The sequence below is a fragment of the Gouania willdenowi genome, chromosome 1, assembly GCF_900634775.1.
Source record: "Gouania willdenowi chromosome 1, fGouWil2.1, whole genome shotgun sequence".
Taxonomy (NCBI): Eukaryota; Metazoa; Chordata; class Actinopteri; order Blenniiformes; family Gobiesocidae; genus Gouania; species Gouania willdenowi.
Genome location: NC_041044.1, coordinates 11,036,106 through 11,056,763, shown reverse-complemented (window position 1 = coordinate 11,056,763; position 20,658 = coordinate 11,036,106). Strand labels below are relative to the sequence as shown.

The 20,658-nt window shown below is 39.7% G+C and overlaps 1 protein-coding gene across 3 annotated transcripts in view; it reads right to left on the bottom strand.

Annotated features, from left to right (window-relative positions):
* Positions 1-20,658, bottom strand: part of LOC114461748 (calmodulin-regulated spectrin-associated protein 3-like) — a 41,982-nt gene that overhangs the window by 10,772 nt on the left and 10,552 nt on the right. For 2 of the 3 annotated variants that reach the window (XM_028444077.1, XM_028444058.1), the window contains exons 2-10: positions 20,138-20,397; positions 19,809-19,949; positions 16,855-16,962; positions 16,707-16,742; positions 16,208-16,255; positions 14,822-14,960; positions 13,883-14,022; positions 5,326-5,419; positions 5,193-5,244 (exon numbers count right to left, since the gene is read on the bottom strand). In XM_028444077.1, the coding sequence (XP_028299878.1) occupies positions 5,193-5,244; positions 5,326-5,419; positions 13,883-14,022; positions 14,822-14,960; positions 16,208-16,255; positions 16,707-16,742; positions 16,855-16,962; positions 19,809-19,949; positions 20,138-20,397 (1,018 nt within the window). The remainder of the gene's footprint in view (positions 1-5,192; positions 5,245-5,325; positions 5,420-13,882; positions 14,023-14,821; positions 14,961-16,207; positions 16,256-16,706; positions 16,743-16,854; positions 16,963-19,808; positions 19,950-20,137; positions 20,398-20,658) is intronic. The other variant, XM_028444067.1, reaches the window with a different exon arrangement.

The window sequence follows — 20,658 nt, the reverse complement described above, 5'->3', positions numbered from 1 at the left end:
CACACAGCCCTAATTTGCTACGTTCTCTAATTATTTTTATTCATTTTTTTTTAATTTAAAGTGCTATAATATATTGCACATAGCCTTAAGGTGCTTCTTTCTCTAATATTTGTATTTAATGTGCAACAGTGCATTGCACGTAGCCCTAAGATGTACCATATAAATATCAGTTCAAATCACTGGTGGTCACAAGTCTGGGTTGACCTGAGCCACTCCTTTAAATGACTTTTAAAAGTGTTAAAACTGGGGGGCTTCCTCACTGTGGTTGGTAAACTGTTCCACTGAACGCTGCCTTTGTAGGACAAGACGTTTTGACCAAAGGTAGTTTTTCTCGCAGGCACCTGAAAGTCACCCCTGCTTATGGCCCTAGTGGTCCTCGAGGCAGTCTTTATGTATTTAATGTAATTATTAAGAGGCGGTGGAGCCAACCCATGTAAGCTCTTATAAATAAAACTTCCATTTTTGAATTTCATGAAGTTCTCAAAGCTCAGTAGATTATACTTTGAAAGAATACTGCAATGGTGGTATGTAGATGTTTTTTTTTGTCAAGAATTTTCAAAGCTTATTTATAAAGCCTCTCAATTGGTTTTAGAATTGTTACACCTGTCAGAGACCAGCTGGTTATATAGTAGCTTACATCGGAAAGGATCATACAGTACAAAAACATCATAGCAGCTTGATTAGTCATTGATCTTCTTATCTGGCTAAAGTTAGACAAATTGTATTTAATTATTCTTGTTATCATTTTGACATGACTCTTGAAGGAGAGTGTAGAGTCTAACAACACTCCGAAATATTTAAATTCCTTCACTAGTTGCAGTTCTTGATCTCCAAAATACACATTTGAGCAGGTAATATTGGAGGCTCTTTTAGAAAAAAACATACAGACAGTTTTCTGTGTTTTTAACTGGAGACAGGAAGTGATGAGATAATTCTGAATGTGAGTTAATGTTTGAGTTTGAGCTGCTTCCTCAGATGTTTTGGCACTTGTATAGATCACTGCATCGTCGGCATATAGTTGCATGTCCACACCCTTGCAAACATCTGGCAGATCATTAATGAAAACTGAAAATAAAATGGGCCCCAGGATGGATCCTTGGGGGACCCCTAGTGGACAATTCAAACAAGATGATGTCACTCCATTGACCATGGTGGCTTGTTTTCTGTTTGAAAAATATGATGCCTTCCATTTTAAGGCTTGGTCAGTAAAAATTAAAAGATTGCAACTTTGACAGGAGTATGCTATGATTCACTACATCAAATGCTTTTCTCAAATCTAAGAAAACTGCTCCTACATAACTGTTTTTATCCAAACTACTTTTTCTTTTTCTACAAACATTGCAACAGCAGATTCAGTTGAGTGATGTGCACGAAAGCTAAACTGCATGGGATGCAAAGGAGTTTGGCCATACATTAAATGTTCAGTTAACTGTTTAGCAACCCATTTCTCGAGGACCTTTGAAAACACTGGCAGTATACTAATTGGTCTGTAGTTATTCATATTACTTTTATCACCTGCTTTAAAAATAGGGGTAACTGTGGCCACCTTCCATGTATACGGTACAATGGAGTGCTTAACGGACAGATTAATTAAATGGGTAATTGGATATGCCAGCGCCATTTTATGAGTTTTAATGAGGTCAATGTCAAAACCATAATAATCTTTAGCTTTGGATTTTTTTATGATATTCATGATTTTTACAACATCTGCCTCATAAATTGGTTTTAATTTAAAGGTTTGACTGTTTGCTTCAGTGTCATAGGATATTTCCGGTGTTTTGAAACGTGCAGCTATTTCTTCAACAGAGCGTAGGAACGATAAGTTCAGCTCTTGTGCTAGTATAGCAGGATCATTCACTAGCTGGTTGTTAATTTCCAATTCCAAGTCATTTGTATCTTTCTTTTTCTGCCTCACTAGAAGCTTATTCATGTTTTGCCAAATTTGTTTTCCATTTCCATTTTTCATAATAGTAATAAAAAAAATTGCTTTTGCTTTTCGTGTTTCTGATGTTACTTTATTTCTCATTGATGTATATTTTTGTCTGTCCGTGGTCAACCCAGATTTAATTGAAGTTTTTAGTAGCTGATCTCTAGTTTTCATTAGTTTCAAACAATTAGAGTTTAACCATGGGACGGAGTTAATTTTTTTCCTTTTAAACGTCATTGTTTTTGTGAAGGACCTATAAACTTCCTGAATTTCTTTAAGAAATATTTCAGAGCATGTTTCAGTATCATCACATGAAGTTACATTTTCCCAGGTCAGATCATTTAAAGCTTTCCCAAAATGTTGTTGTTGGTTCTTGGGTATGCCAGTATTTTTATGTTTCCCTGAGTGGTTGGGAAAGGAGTGATCAAAGCGTTGTTGAGTTAATTTTCTTGTGCATAGAATAGCATTATGGTCTGAAAGACCAATCAATAGATTATACGTTTTAGTAATCCTTTCCGGTTTATTTGTGAAAAGCAAATCTATTCTGGATGTTGAGTGATCAGTGATTCTGGTGGAGTTCTCAATTAATTGAGTAAAATTAAACTGATCGGTTATTAATTTCAGATTTTTCCTGTCCTTTTTGTCATCCCAGTTTATGCTGAAATCACCTAATAATATGATTTCTTTCTTATGGTTGCATGTATTTAGGAGATCTTTGAGTTGATCATCAAAATCATTTTTAGAAGTGGGTTTACGATAGAGACAAATTACAATCAGTGACATTTCAGCAGAAAGAAAAATATTTACACCAACACATTCTAACATAATGTCATTTGGCCATACAGTTTGACTACATTTGAATGTATTTTTGACATATAATAAAACTCCACCTGCTTTCCCTCGATCCCTGTCTTTTCTAAATGTATTAAAACCTGGTAACGTTACTGCTGAGTCTGGGGAAACACTATTTAGCCACGTCTCAGACAAGCCAAAAAAAAAAAATCTAGATTTGAATTACATATCAGATGCTCTAATTGTTCACGTTTTGGTATCATACTACTTATATTTAAGTGCCCCCCAAGTAAACCACTTCTCTTATAGACTGGATCCCAAACAATCCGAGCATGGCTAAAAGTAGTAAATATTTTAGATGTTTTATATTTTTTGAAAACTGTGTTTCTGTACCTAGTTGTTTTGGAGACAAGCTGAGGTAAATGGTAAATGAACTTGATTTTATATAGCGCTTTATCACCACACTGAAGCAGTCTCAAAGCGCTTTACACATCAGCTCATTCACCCAATCACTCTCACATTCACACACCAGTGGGACAGGACTGCCATGCAAGGCGCCAGTCGACCACTGGGAGCAACTTAGGGTTCAGTGCCCAAGGACACTTCGACACATAGTCAGGTACTGGGATCGAACCCCCAACCTCTCGATCAGAAGATGACCCACTACCACCTGAGCCACGGTCGCCCGAGGTTGAGTGTTTATGCTCATGGCGGGGCAGTCCAGATGACCGTGCACCTGCCCGCTGCTTTGCTTCATTGAGTGCGTTGTCACCGTATCTGGAGAGCACCCTGGCACTGGCTACGCAGGGTGCGCGCTCACCGGTCCAAGGCTGGAAGAGACGTGCGAGCCGATTATTCCCACCAGCGATGGGAAAGTTCCCGGTGTGGGCTCCTCCGGGTAAGCACCGATCACGCTGTAGGTGGAAGTGGAGGGAACGCTGATACTTCTCCCAGAAGGCAGCAATGCTCCCGGTCCAGGCACCGCCAAGCGTGCAGCCACTGCGCCATGAGATCCCGAGCCGCTGATGGTCCCCGTACGCCAGGGAAAAGCTCCAAGCACGGCCTTCATTGAACACACAGCGACTGCATCCGTGAGAACCGGGGGAGCCTGCCGATGTCCCGACTCCAATCGAGCAACATCACCGCCACTGCTCCACCCCAGGCAATGTCCAGGTAGGCCACCGCGCCCGGTGTGTAGTATATGAGCGACCCGTAGTAGGCTTGATGGTTCTGGTAGTAGTGGTGTTTGTAGTGCCCATGGTGTGGGCAGTAGGAGCAGCACAGCTGAGGATTCTGAGCCAGCTGCGCTCCAAGTTCAGGCCTAGTTAGTTGCGAATCCGGTCCAGGATTAATCTCAACGTCGCCTGCCAGCAGTACTATGATGGCTAGATGTAGCAACTTCATCGATATACTTGCATGTTTTTGCTTTGCTGGCTTCGTAGAAGGCATCTTTGCGTGTCCGTTATTTAGAAATATTGAATGCACAAGGTGTTGACTTGTTGTGCATGGAGAAACACGTTCTGAGTCTGTGGCTGTAAACCGTCCCCGCATTGACAAAAAGAACAAGCAAGCGGTTGAGATGACCCCAAAAATCCATTTTTTACCAAACGTGGTTGGATTTTTTGTGGATTATGAGGAGCAAACGCAGCACCTATCAGACTGTGTGCTTCCTCAGCGGCCATCTTGGGCTCTTGAAATCAATGTTGCTGTTTTTTTCCAAAAAAAAACAAAATCCGTGACCCGAAAAAATCTGTGACCACAGGGGGTGACAGTTCCAACTCTGCTGTTTCGTAGACGGCATGAAGAAGAGAAGAAGAGCTCCGAGCGCATGTAAATACAAGCAACCAGTATCGACTGCTGCTCATTAATGCCTACCCAAGTTGAATCTGTCTGCTTGACTTTTTTAACTTGTACTAATTTTTAGAGCAACTCAAAGCAGCACAAGTTGTAGTTTTGACTGAAAAAGTTGCTAAATGATCCTGAATGCTTCACCTCCTATAGTAATAGAACTAATAGGCTGAAAGGGGCAACTTGCATCATCAATGACATCATTTCAAACAGTAAAGTGTTCCCATTTTTAAAAGTTAATAAAACGAATATGGTGCAAAATAATGCGTTTTGTTAGGCATAGATCTTCTAATAAGGACATTTCAAATATTTTAGGCCACATTTGTAAAAACAGTGGAGGATCCCTTTAATTATTGCTATTATCTTTGAAAAATAACAACTACAACCTGATCAAATATAAATGACTCAGATAGAAAACTTTCCAATATACCATGCAAAGTCAAGTTCATTTATCAATAAAACATCTTTTATTTATTTCCCAAATTAATCTGAGTTTATGTTCAGCCAGTTTAATTAAAGGTTTCCCTAGCCTCAAATTTACTTTTCGTCCAAATATGTTCTTTATATTTCATAGCAATGTGTGTAATTGGTTGGGGCCCTAAAAAAAAATACCAGTAGCTGGTACCTGTTGATATTTCCACTGACAGGACTTGTACAATCGAGTAACCATGAGACATCTAAAAGACACAGAAATATGTTTATAAAATTATTATACAACTAAAACAATAATACTGACATGTTCAGACAGAATGTGTCACCTGTGAGGTCAATGGGTTGTAGAGGTTTTACAAAATCTGGCTTCTTGACTTCAAACCAGTTCAGCAGCTCTGCCATGAAACTCATGATGTTCAACTGAGAAAAGATGCTTCAATTACAGGAAGATAGAGCTACCATTACACAGACAAGCTTTCAAACATGAAAGAAAGATTACAGCTTCTTAAATGGCAAAAGGGCCATTTCACTCGAAAAAGAAATGTCCCATGTGCTATTTTGTTAAGGTAATACACAACCCTAAAAGATTAACTTCTAATGACATATGAAGACCGGTAAAAAAAAAAAACCCTATTATTTGCTTTTATTCATATTGGGCCCTATTCTCCAATTTGTGCTTAAGAGATTTTTATACTCATGCAATTACGCACGTTTCTCTTCTGCGTATTCTCCCATCCAGACGCGTAAATAAACCCAGTGCACGTAAGGCTGTGAATGAAGGTCAATCAATCAATCAATCAATCAATCAATCAATCTTTATTTGTATAGCGCCAAATCATAACCAATGGTATCTCAAGGCACTTTACAGTAGAGCAGTCTTAAGGACGGACTCTTCATTTTATGGATACACACATATGCATATATATACGTATATACACATACATATGTATCCCACACCCAACATGAATTCATCATGGCGGCAAGGAAAACCTTCTGTTAAGCAGCAGGAACCTTGTGTGGATCCCATTCCTATGATGAACAGCCATCCACGTTATGCTGTGTTGGGTGTGTGCAGAGGAAAGGGTGGAGACAGAGCCGCTGAGACTCTGTAACTCCACACTGAGGATCCCACGGACCTGCAAGACAAAAGCCAGAAAGAGTACAGGAGCAAACACACAAGGGAAGAAGCAGACATAGAGGGAGTGTTTGAAAGAGGAATGGGACCCGCTCCGGTCCCTCTCTAACCTAAAAGACCTCTCTCTTAACGCACTCTCCAACCTCTCTCCAACTGAGCATGCCTGACCCCCCCCCCCCCCCCCCGGCAGTCTATGCCTATTGCATCTTAATTATGAGCTATGAGCTGGTTCCTAACTAAAAGCTTTATCAAAGAGGAATGTTTTGAGCCTAACCTTAAAAGTAGAGAGGGTGTCTGCCCCCCGAACCGTGGTTGGTAGATGGTTCCAGAGAAGTGGGGCCTGATAACTGAAAGCTCTTCCTCCTATACTACTTTTAGAGACGAATGGAACAACGAGTAGTCCAGCATTTTGAGAGCGTAGTGTTCTGGGGGGATTGTATGGCACTACAAGCTCCTTGAGATAGACTGGTGCCTGTCCATTTAGGGCTTTATAAGTGAGAAGAAGAATCTTGAATTCTATTCTATATTTTATGGGAAGCCAATGCAGAGAGGCTAATACAGGAGTAATGTGATCTCTTCTCCTAGTTTTAGTCAGTACACGTGCTGCAGCATTTTGAACCAGCTGAAGTGTCTTAAGCGACTTGCTCGGGCAGCCTGCTAAAAGAGAATTACAATAATCCAGTCTAGAGGTAACAAAAGCATGGACTAGTTTTTCGGCGTCGTCCTGAGACAGGATAGATCTGATTTTAGCAATGTTACGGAGATGAAAGAAGGCAGTTTTTGAAGTTTGTTTTATGTGAGAGTTGAAGGATAAGTCCTGATCAAATAGAACCCCAAGGTTTCTAACAGTTGTGCTTTGTGCCAGAGTAATGCCATCTAGGGCAGTTAGGCTAGCATAGGTTTCTCTAAGGTGTCGCGGGCCCAGTACAATGACCTCAGTCTTGTCTGAGTTGAGAAGAAGAAAATTTTGGTCCATCCAGGCCCTAATGTCCTTTAGACAGGCCTCAAGTTTAGATAGCTGATTTGTCTCACCTGGCTTCACTGATACATACAGTTGGGTATCATCAGCATAGCAGTGGAAGTTAACAGAGTATTTTCTCATAACATTACCAAGGGGGAGCATATAGATACAGAAGAGGATTGGAACTAGCACAGAGCCCTGAGGAACCCCGTAGCTTACTTTAGTGTACACAGAAGACCTATTATTCACGTGTACAAACTGGTACCTATCAGATAGGTAGGACTTAAACCAGTTTAGGGCAGTCCCTGTGATTCCAAGTAATTTCTCTAATCTCTCTAGTAGAATATAGTGATCTATAGTGTCAAAAGCTGCACTAAGATCTAATAAAACCAGCACTGACAGTCGTCCTTCATCTGAAGCCCAGAGTAGATCATTAGTTACTTTAACTAAAGCAGTCTCTGTGCTGTGTTGAGCTCTAAAACCTGACTGGAAGTCCTCGAACAGGCTGTTGTTTTGAAGAAATTCACAGAGCTGAGCCGCCACAACTTTCTCAAGAATCTTTGAAATAAAAGGAAGATTAGATATAGGCCTGTAGTTTGCTAAAGTGCTGGAATCAAGAGTAGGTTTTTTGAGAAGGGGTTTGATTACAGCTACTTTAAAGGACTGTGGCACGTAGCCTATTGATAGGGATATATTTATTGTCTCCAACAAAGATGGGCAGACCAGGGGAACAACTTCTTTAAACAGCTTAGTTGGGATCGGATCTGAAAGGCAGGTCGATGGTTTGGAGGATGAAATAATAGAGTTAAGTTCCTGAAGTCCTATATGTGTGAAACAGTTTAGGTTAGGCCTATTTACATTTAATGGTACAGCAGGCCCAGGTGAAGGCAGAGAGTTTCTAATTTTATCTCTAATCTTATGAATTTTATCGTTAAAAAATGTCATAAAGTCCTCACAGCTGAGGGCTAGAGGAATCATGGGCTCAATAGAGCTCTGACTTTGTGTTAGCCTGGCTACAGTGCTGAAAAGGTACCTCGGATTATTTTTATTTTCTTCAATTAGTGAGGAATAGTATGTAGATCGACTATGTCGTAAGGCTGTCATGTATTTACTATGGCTTTCTTGCCAGAGTATTCGTGACTCCTCTGTTTTATTGGAGCGCCACATTCTCTCTAATTTACGGGTTGTTTGTTTGAGTGTGTGAGTTTCAGAGCTAAACCACGGAGCTTTCCTCTGACGTTTAATAGTTTTTTCCCTCAATGGGGCAATTGAGTCCAAGGTGGATTTTAGTAGACTAGCAGAGCTATCGACAAGCAGATCCAGTTGAGAGGGGTTATAATTAATATCATAGTTATTTATTGGATGGTGCACTGAGTTTAAGGCAGCAGGAATGGCCTCTTTAAATTTAGCCACAGCACTATTGGACAGATTTCTACTCGTAACTATTTTATTGCACAGTGCGAGATCCTCTAGGATAATGTTAAAAGATATTAAAAAGTGATCTGATAGCAGAGGATTTTCAGGGTAGACTTTTAGTTCATTAATATCAAGGCCATATGTTAGAACAAGATCAAGAGTATGATTTAAACGATGAGTAGCTTCATTAATAGTTTGAAAAAAGCCAACTGAGTCTATTAGGGATATAAAGGCTGAGCTCAGGCTATCACTATCTTTGTCCACATGGATATTAAAATCTCCTACTATCAGTATTTTATCAGAACTGAGGACTAAGTTTGATATAAACTCAGAGAATTCTGATAGAAATTCAGAATAAGGGCCTGGAGGACGGTAAATTATCGCAAATAAGACTGGCTGGCAGGTTTTTGATTCGATATGAGATAAATTTAGAACCAGGCTTTCAAAGGAAGTGTAGTTGGCCTTTGGTTTAGGATAGATTAGAAGAGAGGAATGATAAATAGCTGCTACACCACCTCCACTGCCTATGTCTCGTGGCATATGAGTATTTAAATGACTGGGAGGAGTGGCTTCATTTAAACTAACATATTCATCTTGATACAGCCATGTTTCAGTTAAACAGAATAAATCAAAGTTATTTTCTGAGATAAGGTCATTTACTAGTAGAGATTTGGATCTCAGTGATCTAATATTTAATAGAGCACATCTAATGGTTTTATGTTTTGGTGTTTCTAGATTTGAGATTTTAATTTTTTTCAGATTTTTATAATTGATAGCTCTTTTATTTGATTTTATGTTAAAATCATTGTGAAATATGGGTCGGGGGACTGACACCGTCTCCATAAAATAATATTCATCACCATCACAACAGTTGTCATGGCGATGAACACAGCTATCATAATAGCAATGGGTCTGATGTGATTCATTAACAAAGAGGCAAACTTGCCATGCCACTTTTTCAGCTGCCTAGAGTTTTCCATCACACTTAAGTGTCATTGAAATCCATAAAAAAGATAAACCACACTTTTAATTATAAAATGCCTTATCCATTTAAGGAGAATGTAACAGTTTTATTTGACAAGATATGAGCATTAGAATCTGGATCAGCGACAATTAGCATAGATTAGCACATCAGTCTCATCAGTCTCTGCCCTGTCTGTACCTGTACCTGTCTGAATAGGCAAGAGACATTTGCCATCACTGCTGTGTGAACTCGAAAGCATGCACGTTGTCGAGCAATGACTATAACGAATGTGCACCGCTGCAGATTTGAGGGCATTAATGCGAGGTGGACAAGTGTCTGTAATCCTGCAAAGCGCCATGCCTTATTGCCGAGTAGACGGCGATGTTGTTTGCATCCAGTGAAACAGGTCATTTGGCTTCCTACATAACAAGCTGTTTTACATTTAAAATGGTTAATGCCTTATGGCGCTGATGTGACCAACATAAAGCCGAGCATCACTTCTAAATATGTGTCTGAATCCGGCCTGACCCATTGAGCTTGGTTCAGATATCCACTCTCAAATAAGCATTTCACCAACCCCTGGATGGATGACAGTTTGTTTCACTTACTGTATTTATGCCTGTAGCATGACCAAACTGTGGCCTTACGTTGGACATCGTATGAAAATAGTTCAACAACAGTCTGACCAGTGTGAACAAAAGTCCATAAGTGCTTCATTGAACGAGCTGGTGTGCTCACCTCACGGCACTCACCGCCCTCACAGGACAAGGTGGGACAGCGCAGATAAAATATTATGTATGTATGTTAAAAAGTAATACATTCAGTTGTGCCCCGTCTTTAACTGATAAATCTGTAAATGGTGAGCATGTCAGAAATGCCAATAGACAATCCTTTGGTGTACCTGTGCTGCCCAGCGCCATCCCACAAATTCTCATCTCAATGAATGTAAAGCGATCACATATCTGGTTGATTGATGATCATCATTAAACCATTTGTTTAATGAATTGTGGAGTGCAAAGAGAAGGAAAATGTTGCAGGTGTGTATTATTAGCAGGGAAGAAAGTATAAAAAGTGGTAGTGGCAGTTTGAATAGATTCTTTCTGGGAGTCAGTTTTGCAATATTATTAGTAGGTGTGGCCTGAAATGTAACTGCGTCCAAACTTCAAGTGCAATAAAATGTTTCACCTTCCCAGGCTATGAAGCATGCAGGAGGAAAAGTGCTGAAGCAGACAAGAGAACATGCTTAAGGACACACAAAATGTGCTGTGATGAAGGCGCGCAGTGACAGACTTAAAGCTGCAGTATGTACGTTTTTTGGCGACATTTGGTCAAAAGTCCATCACATTGTAATCCAAAGTGTTTGAGTGGACAGTGAATTTCTTCTCCCTCTCCTGGCTTTGTAAATGAGCTTTAGAAATCCAGGAGCGTGATGCGGGACTTCTGCCAATCAGCAATCTTTCTACCAACAGAGCGATCAATGAGCTGTTTCTGCTGTTACTATTGGCTGCTCAAGCTGCTGGTCAAAAGTTTATGCGTGTTCCAATCAGAGAATAGGGAAACTGCAATGGCAGATGTTCCAGCTTCACTGTAGGGATGGTATTGGCCAAGTAATACGGTGCCTGGTGTCCTCCAAGCATAACGCTTGGCATTCACACCAAAGAGTTCAATCTCTGTCTCATCAGACCAGAGAATTTTGTTTCTCATGGTCTGAGAGTCTTTCAGGTGCCTTTTGGCAAACTCCAGGTGGGCTGCCATGTGCCTATTACTAAGGAATGGCTTCCGTCTGGCCACTCTACCATACAGGCCTGATTGGTGGAGTGCTGCAGCGATGGTCGTCCTGCTGGAAGGTTCTCCTCTCTCCACAGAGGAACCCTGGAGCTATGTCAGAGTAACCATCGGGTTGTTAGTCACCTCCCTTACTAAAGCCCTTCTTCCCCGATCACACAGTTTAGAGGGACGGCCAGCTCTAGGAAGAGTCCTGGTGGTTCCAAACTTCTTCCATTTATGGATGATGGAGGCCACTGTGCTCATTGGGACCTTTTAAAGCAGCAGAAAATGTTCTGTACCCTTCCCCAGACCTGTGCCTTGAGACAATCCTGTCTCGGAGGTCTGCACTTTTGAACAGCTGAGTCATGTTAGATTAACAATACAGATCGTATTGTATCCACAGTTCAACACACAGTGTCTACTGAAGGCCAAACTCAAACTCACAAGCAGATATACATGCACACACACTATCAAGGACAGATACCAGTGGTGCAGGCCTTCCTCATAATATACACGTCTTCATCATCCTTCAACGTTTCCACTGTTGGGAGCATCTGTCTCCCTCCTTTCCTTTCTTTCAGGGTTGGGACTTTTTCTCATATCTCTATAAAGCTTAAGCTGTGAAACTGTTAGTCAGTCCTGCATATCCTGAGCTGGGGAAGAACCTTTCTGGACCATCCTGTACTCTTTTTCATTTTAGCCTTTCCAATATACAAGATGGGACACTCTTTTTTTTGTACTCATTTTCATTTAGTTTTATAATAAATCCTTTTTTTTTATAAAATCATCAAGCTCTGACTGGACTCCATCATTCAACCAGGGCAAAAATAATGTCTCCAAATGAGGTCAACCGCAAATTTGTCGTGACAATCTCAAAGGCTGTGAATACTTATGTACGTTATGTAAGTGATTTCTTCGTTTTTTATTTTTAATAAATTTGCCAAAAATATCAAACAAACGTTTGTCATTATGGGGTATTATGTGCAGAATTTTGAGGAAAAAAGTGAATTCAATCCCTTTTGGAATAAGGCTGTAACATAATGAAATGTGGGAGAAGCGCTGTGAATACTTTCCATATGCACTGTACATGCATGGGAGAATAGGGCCTATTGTACAGACTGCATAGCATGCTGTATATTGTGTTTTTATTCCCTTTTTTGTATTATATCAGTTTTTATCTTATTAAAAGTTTAGTTTTAGTTTAGAATGCCTGTTAAAGGTTGAATAATGTAACCTGTGACAGAATTAAGAAACATGCTTAAATATATACATTTATATTAGTTAAAATTAATTGTAGATAATGTGATGTAATTTAGACAATGCAGTAAAACAATATTAATCATATGGGTTTTGTAACTTGTTGATATTTTTAATAAAGCTTTTAAAATTGACCAATTCAGCAAATTTTCATAATGAAGGCTAAACATCAAAGGGGATAGAATCATATAACCTTCATGTGTGGAGTTTGCATGTTCTTCTCAGCGTTTTCGTTCATGTAAACATGTCTGGTGGGGTAATTACAGTGAGGGGATTAGGGATTACATTTAACTAGCACTATGTTTTGGCCCTATGGCAAACTGGCATCCTGTCTAAGGTGTACTGCATCTTAAGACTAATGGGATACACAAGCAGGCTGTCCAGAAAAAAGTTTGGAAAGAAGATAAATGAATGTATTCAGCATAAAAAGCCATTCCTTTTGTTTAAAACCTTGATATTGTAGTGACAAACTAAAGTGTTTTATTTGTGTTTATATTGCCTATTTCTTAGAATCTATCTTCTGGTGAAATATGTGATGCAAAAATTATGTAAACAAAGTGCAGTAATCCCCTACCAGTCTCCTTCTTTTCCACACTAAAAAAAGCTTCACCTGCTTTATATGGAATAATAGACTGTCAAGGTTTTATGATCTATTACTAGCAAGTTCTAAAGACAACACACTTTCTTATCTATCTGAATGGAAAAATGACATGCAGCAGGACATCCAAGTAGAGGAATGGGAGAAGACATGCCTTCTGGCCCAAACCCAAACCATAAATACTAGACGCAAACTGCTACAGTCTCAATGGTTGCTCAGGACATATATTACACCAGTCAAATTACTGTTGCAAGCCAAACGTGGGATTGCTTTAAAGTGGAAAGATATTTAGGGACCTAATTGCAGTCAGTGGATTAATGAAATGTCTTGCAATCTAGCGTTAATAAAACTGACTTACATAGTCAGAGGCAAAGCTGAGTACTCTTTTCTTACACTTCATGGATGACCTAAACGTACAATTGCCTGCATCTAGACAAGGACTGGTGCCACCACCATCATCGTAACAAGAAGGCTTGTGATTTACTGTTTTACCTCTAGTTAAGTTTTTATGCATTTTTGTTTTATTTTATTATCTATTCATTTATTTTCTGTATATTCTTTCTTATCTAAGATCACTTACTTTTTTATGTGATTTCATTTCATATTATTATTTTATTGTCTCTTTCTTTTTGCCGATAATCTTGTATTGTTGTGGGTGGAAGGGAGGGAGGGTTTTTTGTGAGTTCTTGTTGTTTGTTGTTGTTCATCCTCTTAATGAGAAATAAAGTAAACAAATTGTAAAAAAAAAAAAAAAAAATTGCAGTATTACCGATCTCATTGCTTACGTGCAAGGTGGGTGGGGCATAGAGTATATCCTCAAGATCTAGGAGGCAGCAACTCTGCAAGCTACTCTCACAAAACTCTTTGATCAGCTGCAGGTTGTACAGACTGTCAGCCACCGACATAGTGTCCTTCAGACACACATCTGGAAAAAACATATGCACAAAAATTAGGAGCTGCATGCAGCTCAACCTCATTGGTATCAAATTGTCCTATTCTTTCAACGAAACCTGCAAGGCATGCTGAGGTTTGGTCATTTCTAAATCAAACACAAAATAAAAGACATTCATTAGATAAACCAACTTGGATGAAGGTTCTTCAAGCACACAAATGGAAATAACCTCAACAGTATAGTATTAGATAGCACACACTCAGCAGGCTAAATATTTCATTATCTGCAGTCATGCATGTGTGTTTGTGGCTGAGATGTGGGAGATACTAAAATCTGGAAACATTTCGAAAACATACCGGAGACAGAATAAATTCTGCCCCGTACTGCATGTACAGGCTGTAATATCACCAAGTTTATTATTGTACTAGTTGTTAGAGTTTCTATCTTTACCAGGGAGCAAATATTTATTCCTGGTTATTGTTTTCCAGAGTTTATTGGGCTTTATTTACCGGTGACTAGTTCCTACTGCTCGGAAACACATGGAAACCAGTTGTTTTTTTTAATTATTTAGTTATTGTTTAATTATTATTATTTAAAAGCTTACATCATTCAGATGTAGCCTACGTATATGTTCACACAAACTACGCACAATAATAAAATACTTGCTCCCTGGTAAACATAGTAGCTCTAACAACAATAATGAACTTGGTGATATTATAGCATGTGCAAGCAGTACGGGGAAGAATTTACTCTGTCTCCAGTAGCTTATGTCTCCGAAATGTTTCCAGATGTCTCCGGGTTTTAGTATCTACCCCCCTGAGATGTTGTGTACCCTCAAGAGGCAGCAGGTCAGAGCAGTAGTAGTGAAGCACAGCAGCTACAGCGCAGCCATTAGACAGATCTTTGACTTCAGAGACCAGAGGGAAAGTCGGAGTCAGCTTAGACAGCACTTTGTCCTTTCTGTAGCGGATCTAAGGGAGAAGAATAGAGAGCAAAGGCAGAGCAATGAGATAAGATGATAGATGGAGGTATCTGCAGGAAATTGGCAGAAATTGCACATGCTACAAATGTGGGCACAAATACAGTGTGCTGAAAGGATTTTACAGTGATTTAAATGTAGCAAAGAAAATAAACACAAGCTGGAGTTAGGTTACAAAAATAAAATCCTTAACTCTAAGACTGATGTCTGCCAATTCCCAGTTAGAAAGCACAGAACCGATAAAGCGATATACAATGGATAATTGAACACACACAATGGCCAACATATGCAGCACAAACTATAATAAAAGCACAAGGAACGTAATAAAAAAAAAAAAAAAAACGTGGATAGAAAAATGTGAGTGGAACGAGGATCTTTCCTCCGGTGTTCATGCAGCAGAACAAGGAACTGGTGACACTGTCGACTTTTCCTCAGTCAACAGAAAATATGAGTTTTGCAGCACTGATGCTTCATCGAGCTCTATAGCAAAACAAAAGCAAGTCTGTGGATGGACCAAGTTATGCTGTTAGAAGAAGGGTAAGGGTGACCAGTCCACTAACTTCCAGTTGGAAAACACTTCTGACAACACCACTTTAACAGAAAACAAGCAATAAATGAGTTGTCATCCATTCGGCAGCCCTTCAGACTGCAGTCAGTCAGTCAGTGGTTGTGAGTATGCAATTGGTCACTCATGAGCTTTGATCTAGGACAATGTTTCTCAAATGGGGGTAAGTGTACCCCTAAGGGTGTGCAATAGTACGACAGGGGATACTTGACAGAGTGAAAGAGAGTGGAAAATTAACAAATAAAAGAATGAACAATATGGGGATTTTAAAAATATATTTTTGGTTTAAAATGATTATAATATCATATTTATGATAATTAAAATGATTTTTATTAGAATATAAACTGAAAATACAAGGGTAAGTTTTGATCCCACACCAGGTGGGAGACAGGGATTAATAGAGATCTATTCAGGAGGCACTAAACACTATTTCTTTCCACTTATTTACACAGTTAGATTCTTTAAAATGTGTGTTATCACTCATTAATTCCATTATTTTGCTCTACAGTTGTTGTTTTATATTAATCTGAGCAAAATGTTGAAGCCAGACAAAGGGGTACTTGGATTCAGAAATAAGAGAATGGGGGGCCAAACAAGTTTGAGAACCACTGCTCTAGGAGACATTGAACATGAAAGAGGGGGCATTTGTAAAAAAGCAAAGTGTTATACGTTACCACTGGCGGCTTATTCCCGGACTCCTTCAAACAAAAAGCGATAGCATGCTGGATGAGAGTATGGTAGAAAAAGGAAAACAAGCATAAATGACAAAGGGGCTGGACTTCTGAGCAGTCACAACAGAGGGTCACTGCAGGGGGGAGGACAAGATGAGGAGGAGGAGGAGGAGGAGGAGGCAGGACAAAGAAAGCAGGAGCTAATAGTCATTTCAACTCAAACTTCTCCTTCCCATTGTTCTGCTCACGGATCTGGGATAAAACTAGAGAAACTGTCAGAAGCACCAAAAGACCAAAACATCAGCAAATCAGATAGTTGGAAAGAATCTTACAATTCAGATTTAAATTTGTACTTTGAGACAATATAAGCACCCTTTGCAAAAGCACTTTTAATGAGAGGACAAATAACATCTATAAGTATGTGTGGGTTTTGTCAGCAAGCACAGTAACATCAGCCACAGCAGAGGGACAGAGGACTGGAGTAAAGAAGAGTTTGACTTACAGGAACCAGCTTCCAGTACCAACGAGATGACTGGGACTGAAAGAGAGCAGGAGACATGAGCATGTTCATCAACATTACACCAATGACAGAAAGTTGTGGTCAAAACAATCACGAAAATCGCTGGGTGTGTGTGTGCTTTGTTCTTTACCATTTCCTTTGCAGGCTGAAGATCTGTGCACTTATGTGACTTTGGTGGCTCTTCTGCTTCTTCTTCTTCTCCTTCTTCTTCTGTGTTCTGTCTCAGCTTCTGGTTTAACTACACACATATAACACACTTGTTGTTGATGAATTGCATTTTTTGTTAACGTCATAAACCATATTTATTTCAAACCACATTCAAACATAAAATCTCTCATGTTCAAAAGGTGACAATATGAGAAATCATGTCACATTATATAATAGACAAGTTCCTAACCATTGCAGATAAATGTGTTTATTGTAGAAGTGACAATTGACATGTTGGCCCCTATTTTGGCGACCTAAAACACACGTTTTGATCGCAACGCATGATTTCTCAGACTATTGCTTTGCTCCCCGTGCTTTTTGGTGTGGTGTAGAGATTTTGCAGCGCAGACAGTCCAGGTTAAGGACAGCATGGCGCCACATGCAATACTGCAGTATGTAGAATCCTCCCTCCGCTCCGTTTCAAAACCAAAACTTAACCTCCCGTATTGAACTGTCGATCTCTTAGCCACTTTTCTTCTCCATGGAGACTAATGACAAAAGCAGGGACTTTATCTTGTGTGATTGGAGAGTTTTCTGGCATTTCAGAGACATGAATGCACAAATCACTCTGTAGTTGCTGTCCTGAACAGCGGGTGCTGCCGTCAGCTCGTCCCCGCCAGAGAGCTCACACAGCGGGCTGTGAAAAAAGATGGACAGGACATCCTCTCGAGACAGTAAAGCTTTTATTTTTAAAGCTCCTCCTGCTGACTGGCTGCAGTATAGGTCATAAACCCCGCCTCCTCAATGTTACCAGATGGGATGTGGGTCAAACTGTAAAATTAAAATACTCATAACATAATTTCTAAATGCTGTGATCATTAATTATCACCCTACATTGCGTTCAAGTGCTCATTTCTCTGTGAAGTTTGTTTTGAATAAGTTATTTGAGGTTGAAAAACGGGATTTGACGTCATACAGTTGTGTGCGAAATTCAGGGCACCCCTCTAAAAACAGCATATTTTATGCATTACAAAAACTTAATTCATATTTATAGTCTCCCTGGTATATAGGGAAAAAAGATAATATTATCAGGAAACATGAATGCATAGTTACATTTTATTTTATAAATTGAACAAAATTACAAAAATAAAAAACATCATTTTGTCATGTGCAAAAGTCAGGGCACCCTACAGCATCAGTCCCTTCAGTACTTAGTAGGACCACCTCTGGTCAATATCACTTATAAATGCTTTTTATAGCCAACAACAAGTCTCTGGATTCTATTATTTGGAATTTTCCCCCATTCTTCCTTGCAAAAGGCTTCCAGTTCTGCAATATTCTTGGGTCGTCTTGCATGCACAGCTTTTTTAAGATCTACCCACAGATTTTCAATGATGTTTAAGTCTGAAGACTGTGAAAACCACTGCAAAACCTTCAGCTTGCGTTTCTTGAAGTAGTCCATGGTGGATTTTGAGGTATGTTTCGGATCATTATCCTGTTGTAGAAGCCATCCTCCTTTCAGCTTCTGCATTTTTACAGATCCTGTGAGATTTGCCTCCAGAATTTTTAATGGAATACATTCTTCCTTCCACCCGAGCAATGCTACCTGTCCCAATGGCTGCAACACAACCCCAAAGCATTGATGGATCCACCCCTATATTTAACAGTTAACAAAGTGTTATTTTCATGAAATGTTGCTCCTTTTTTCCTCCAAACATACCTTTGCTTATCGTGGCCAAAGAGTTCTATTTTAACTTCATCAGTCCACAGCACTTGTTTCCAAAAGTCATCAGGCTTCTGTAGATGTTCTGTTACATGTTTTTGACGTTGAATTTTATGATGAGGACGCAGATAAGGTTTTCTGACAAGAACGTTCACGCACACGCAGAGACAGACGGGAATACACGTCTGTACTTTGTACATACACACATAGCTTGATGAACCCTCTGATTAGTGCAGAATCTGCTCTTTATAGAAGCACAGAGTCAAAAACATCACAGTAGAGCTGTCAATCAATGCTCACTGAGGGCTGTGATTGGAGGAAACCCTCCTCCCTCCTCTCAGATTTTATAGAAGAGGCGGGGCCAACAGGCAAAGTTGATGATGCATCTTTCTCTGCCAATAGCAAAATTCAATTATAATTGCGGGCCTTCAACCCTTAGAGGGCAGTGACTGACAATTTACAAATAAATATTCAAAATTAAAAAACTTTAACTAAAATTTTAAAAGTTGGACTAGGATCAATTAACAGCACTACTTAATACCCAAATACATATGTATTCAGCAGAAAAAGTATTTTAAGTTTGAAAGATCATGCTACCATGACCATGATAACTCATCATGAATCCAGATAACTGTGAATATTTGATAAAGAGGAGAATTGGAGCTTGGTGGAGATTTGCATTCTCTGTACTTTTGCTTCAATTGTTTCACTGGCTTAATTTAAACAGAGCATCAGAATAGGGAAAAGAGGACTAAAAGTTCCTTTAAATGCCAAATGGTTGCTTAACCGTTAACCAAATTACAAATACAGCTCAACTGAAAGACTGTCTGACTGTGGCTGTTTGCGCCGTAGTGATTACTCAAACAACTTTTGTGTTTTTGCAATGCATATGCAACTTCTAAATTGCCTCTCATTCCTTAAAGTTCATATATAAAAGTCTTTCATTTGAGGCTTCGAATTTGTCCTCTGCATTTAACCCATGCCTGAGGAGCAGTGGGCAGCCATTTTGCTGCGCCTGGGGAGCAGTTCGGGGTTAAGGGACTTGCTCAACATTGACGGCACTGGTGAGGCTTGAACCGGCAACCCTCCGATTACAAGCCCAGCGTCCTTAACCACTAGGCCACCCCTCCCCATAGCAAGAGGTGTTGATTATTACTGTTTACTGTGAATATGAACCAAAGGTTTAACTGCTGCCTTTTTCTGTGTGATCTTACTCTGTTAACCCAGAAGAGCAAAGCGTTCTCCCATGGTGACAGAACTCCCATTTGCTCGGCATCGGCGGCAATCTTCACCCGTCCCACCGTCTCTTTCGCATCCAGTGACATGAGGGAGTCAATGAGGGCGAGGTGGGCTTTCTGCACTCATCAGGAGAAGAGGCGAAAAGATACAAAGTAAGAGATACCTTCTAACAACGGGGAATTTTTACTTCCAGTTTCTGTCATGATACTAAACTTGGAATCAGGACATTGTATTATTTACACCTCAACAGTGATCTGATATTGAGAAACTCTAACATTAATTGACATCTTTTAATATTTCCTACCGTTTTGATTGGGGTGCTGCAAAGGTCTTCCTCTGTGACATTGACATCCTGAACTTTTGGAGTGAAGCCTTTCTTGATGAGGAACTGCAGCAGGATGGAGTTGTCGATTGGCTGGGTGACCCCCTGTCCCTGAGCCAGGAGGGTCAGGACACGGCAGTACGTCTTCGGGGAGAGAAGCAGCGTGGATACCGCTGGCTTGAGGTGTTCCTGTTCATACTGGTCTTTGTATAGCGGGTCTCGCAACTCGACAGGAACATTCTCTAAAACATGAGAATGGATGTTATCCCTGAGATTATTACATGTGTCTATTTAGACACAGACATTCATTCTCTATGAGAAAGAGCTTGCAAGTGTTTAGCCAACCACTTTTCAAAACATATTAGATTCCCAAATGATATGAAATGGTACTTTACCTGTGTGCTCAATTCCCAATTATCAACTGTGATATTTCTTACAGTTTTTCATGGTGATATACATTAAATTTACTGCAATTAAAGCTGCAGTGTGTACATTTTTTTTTA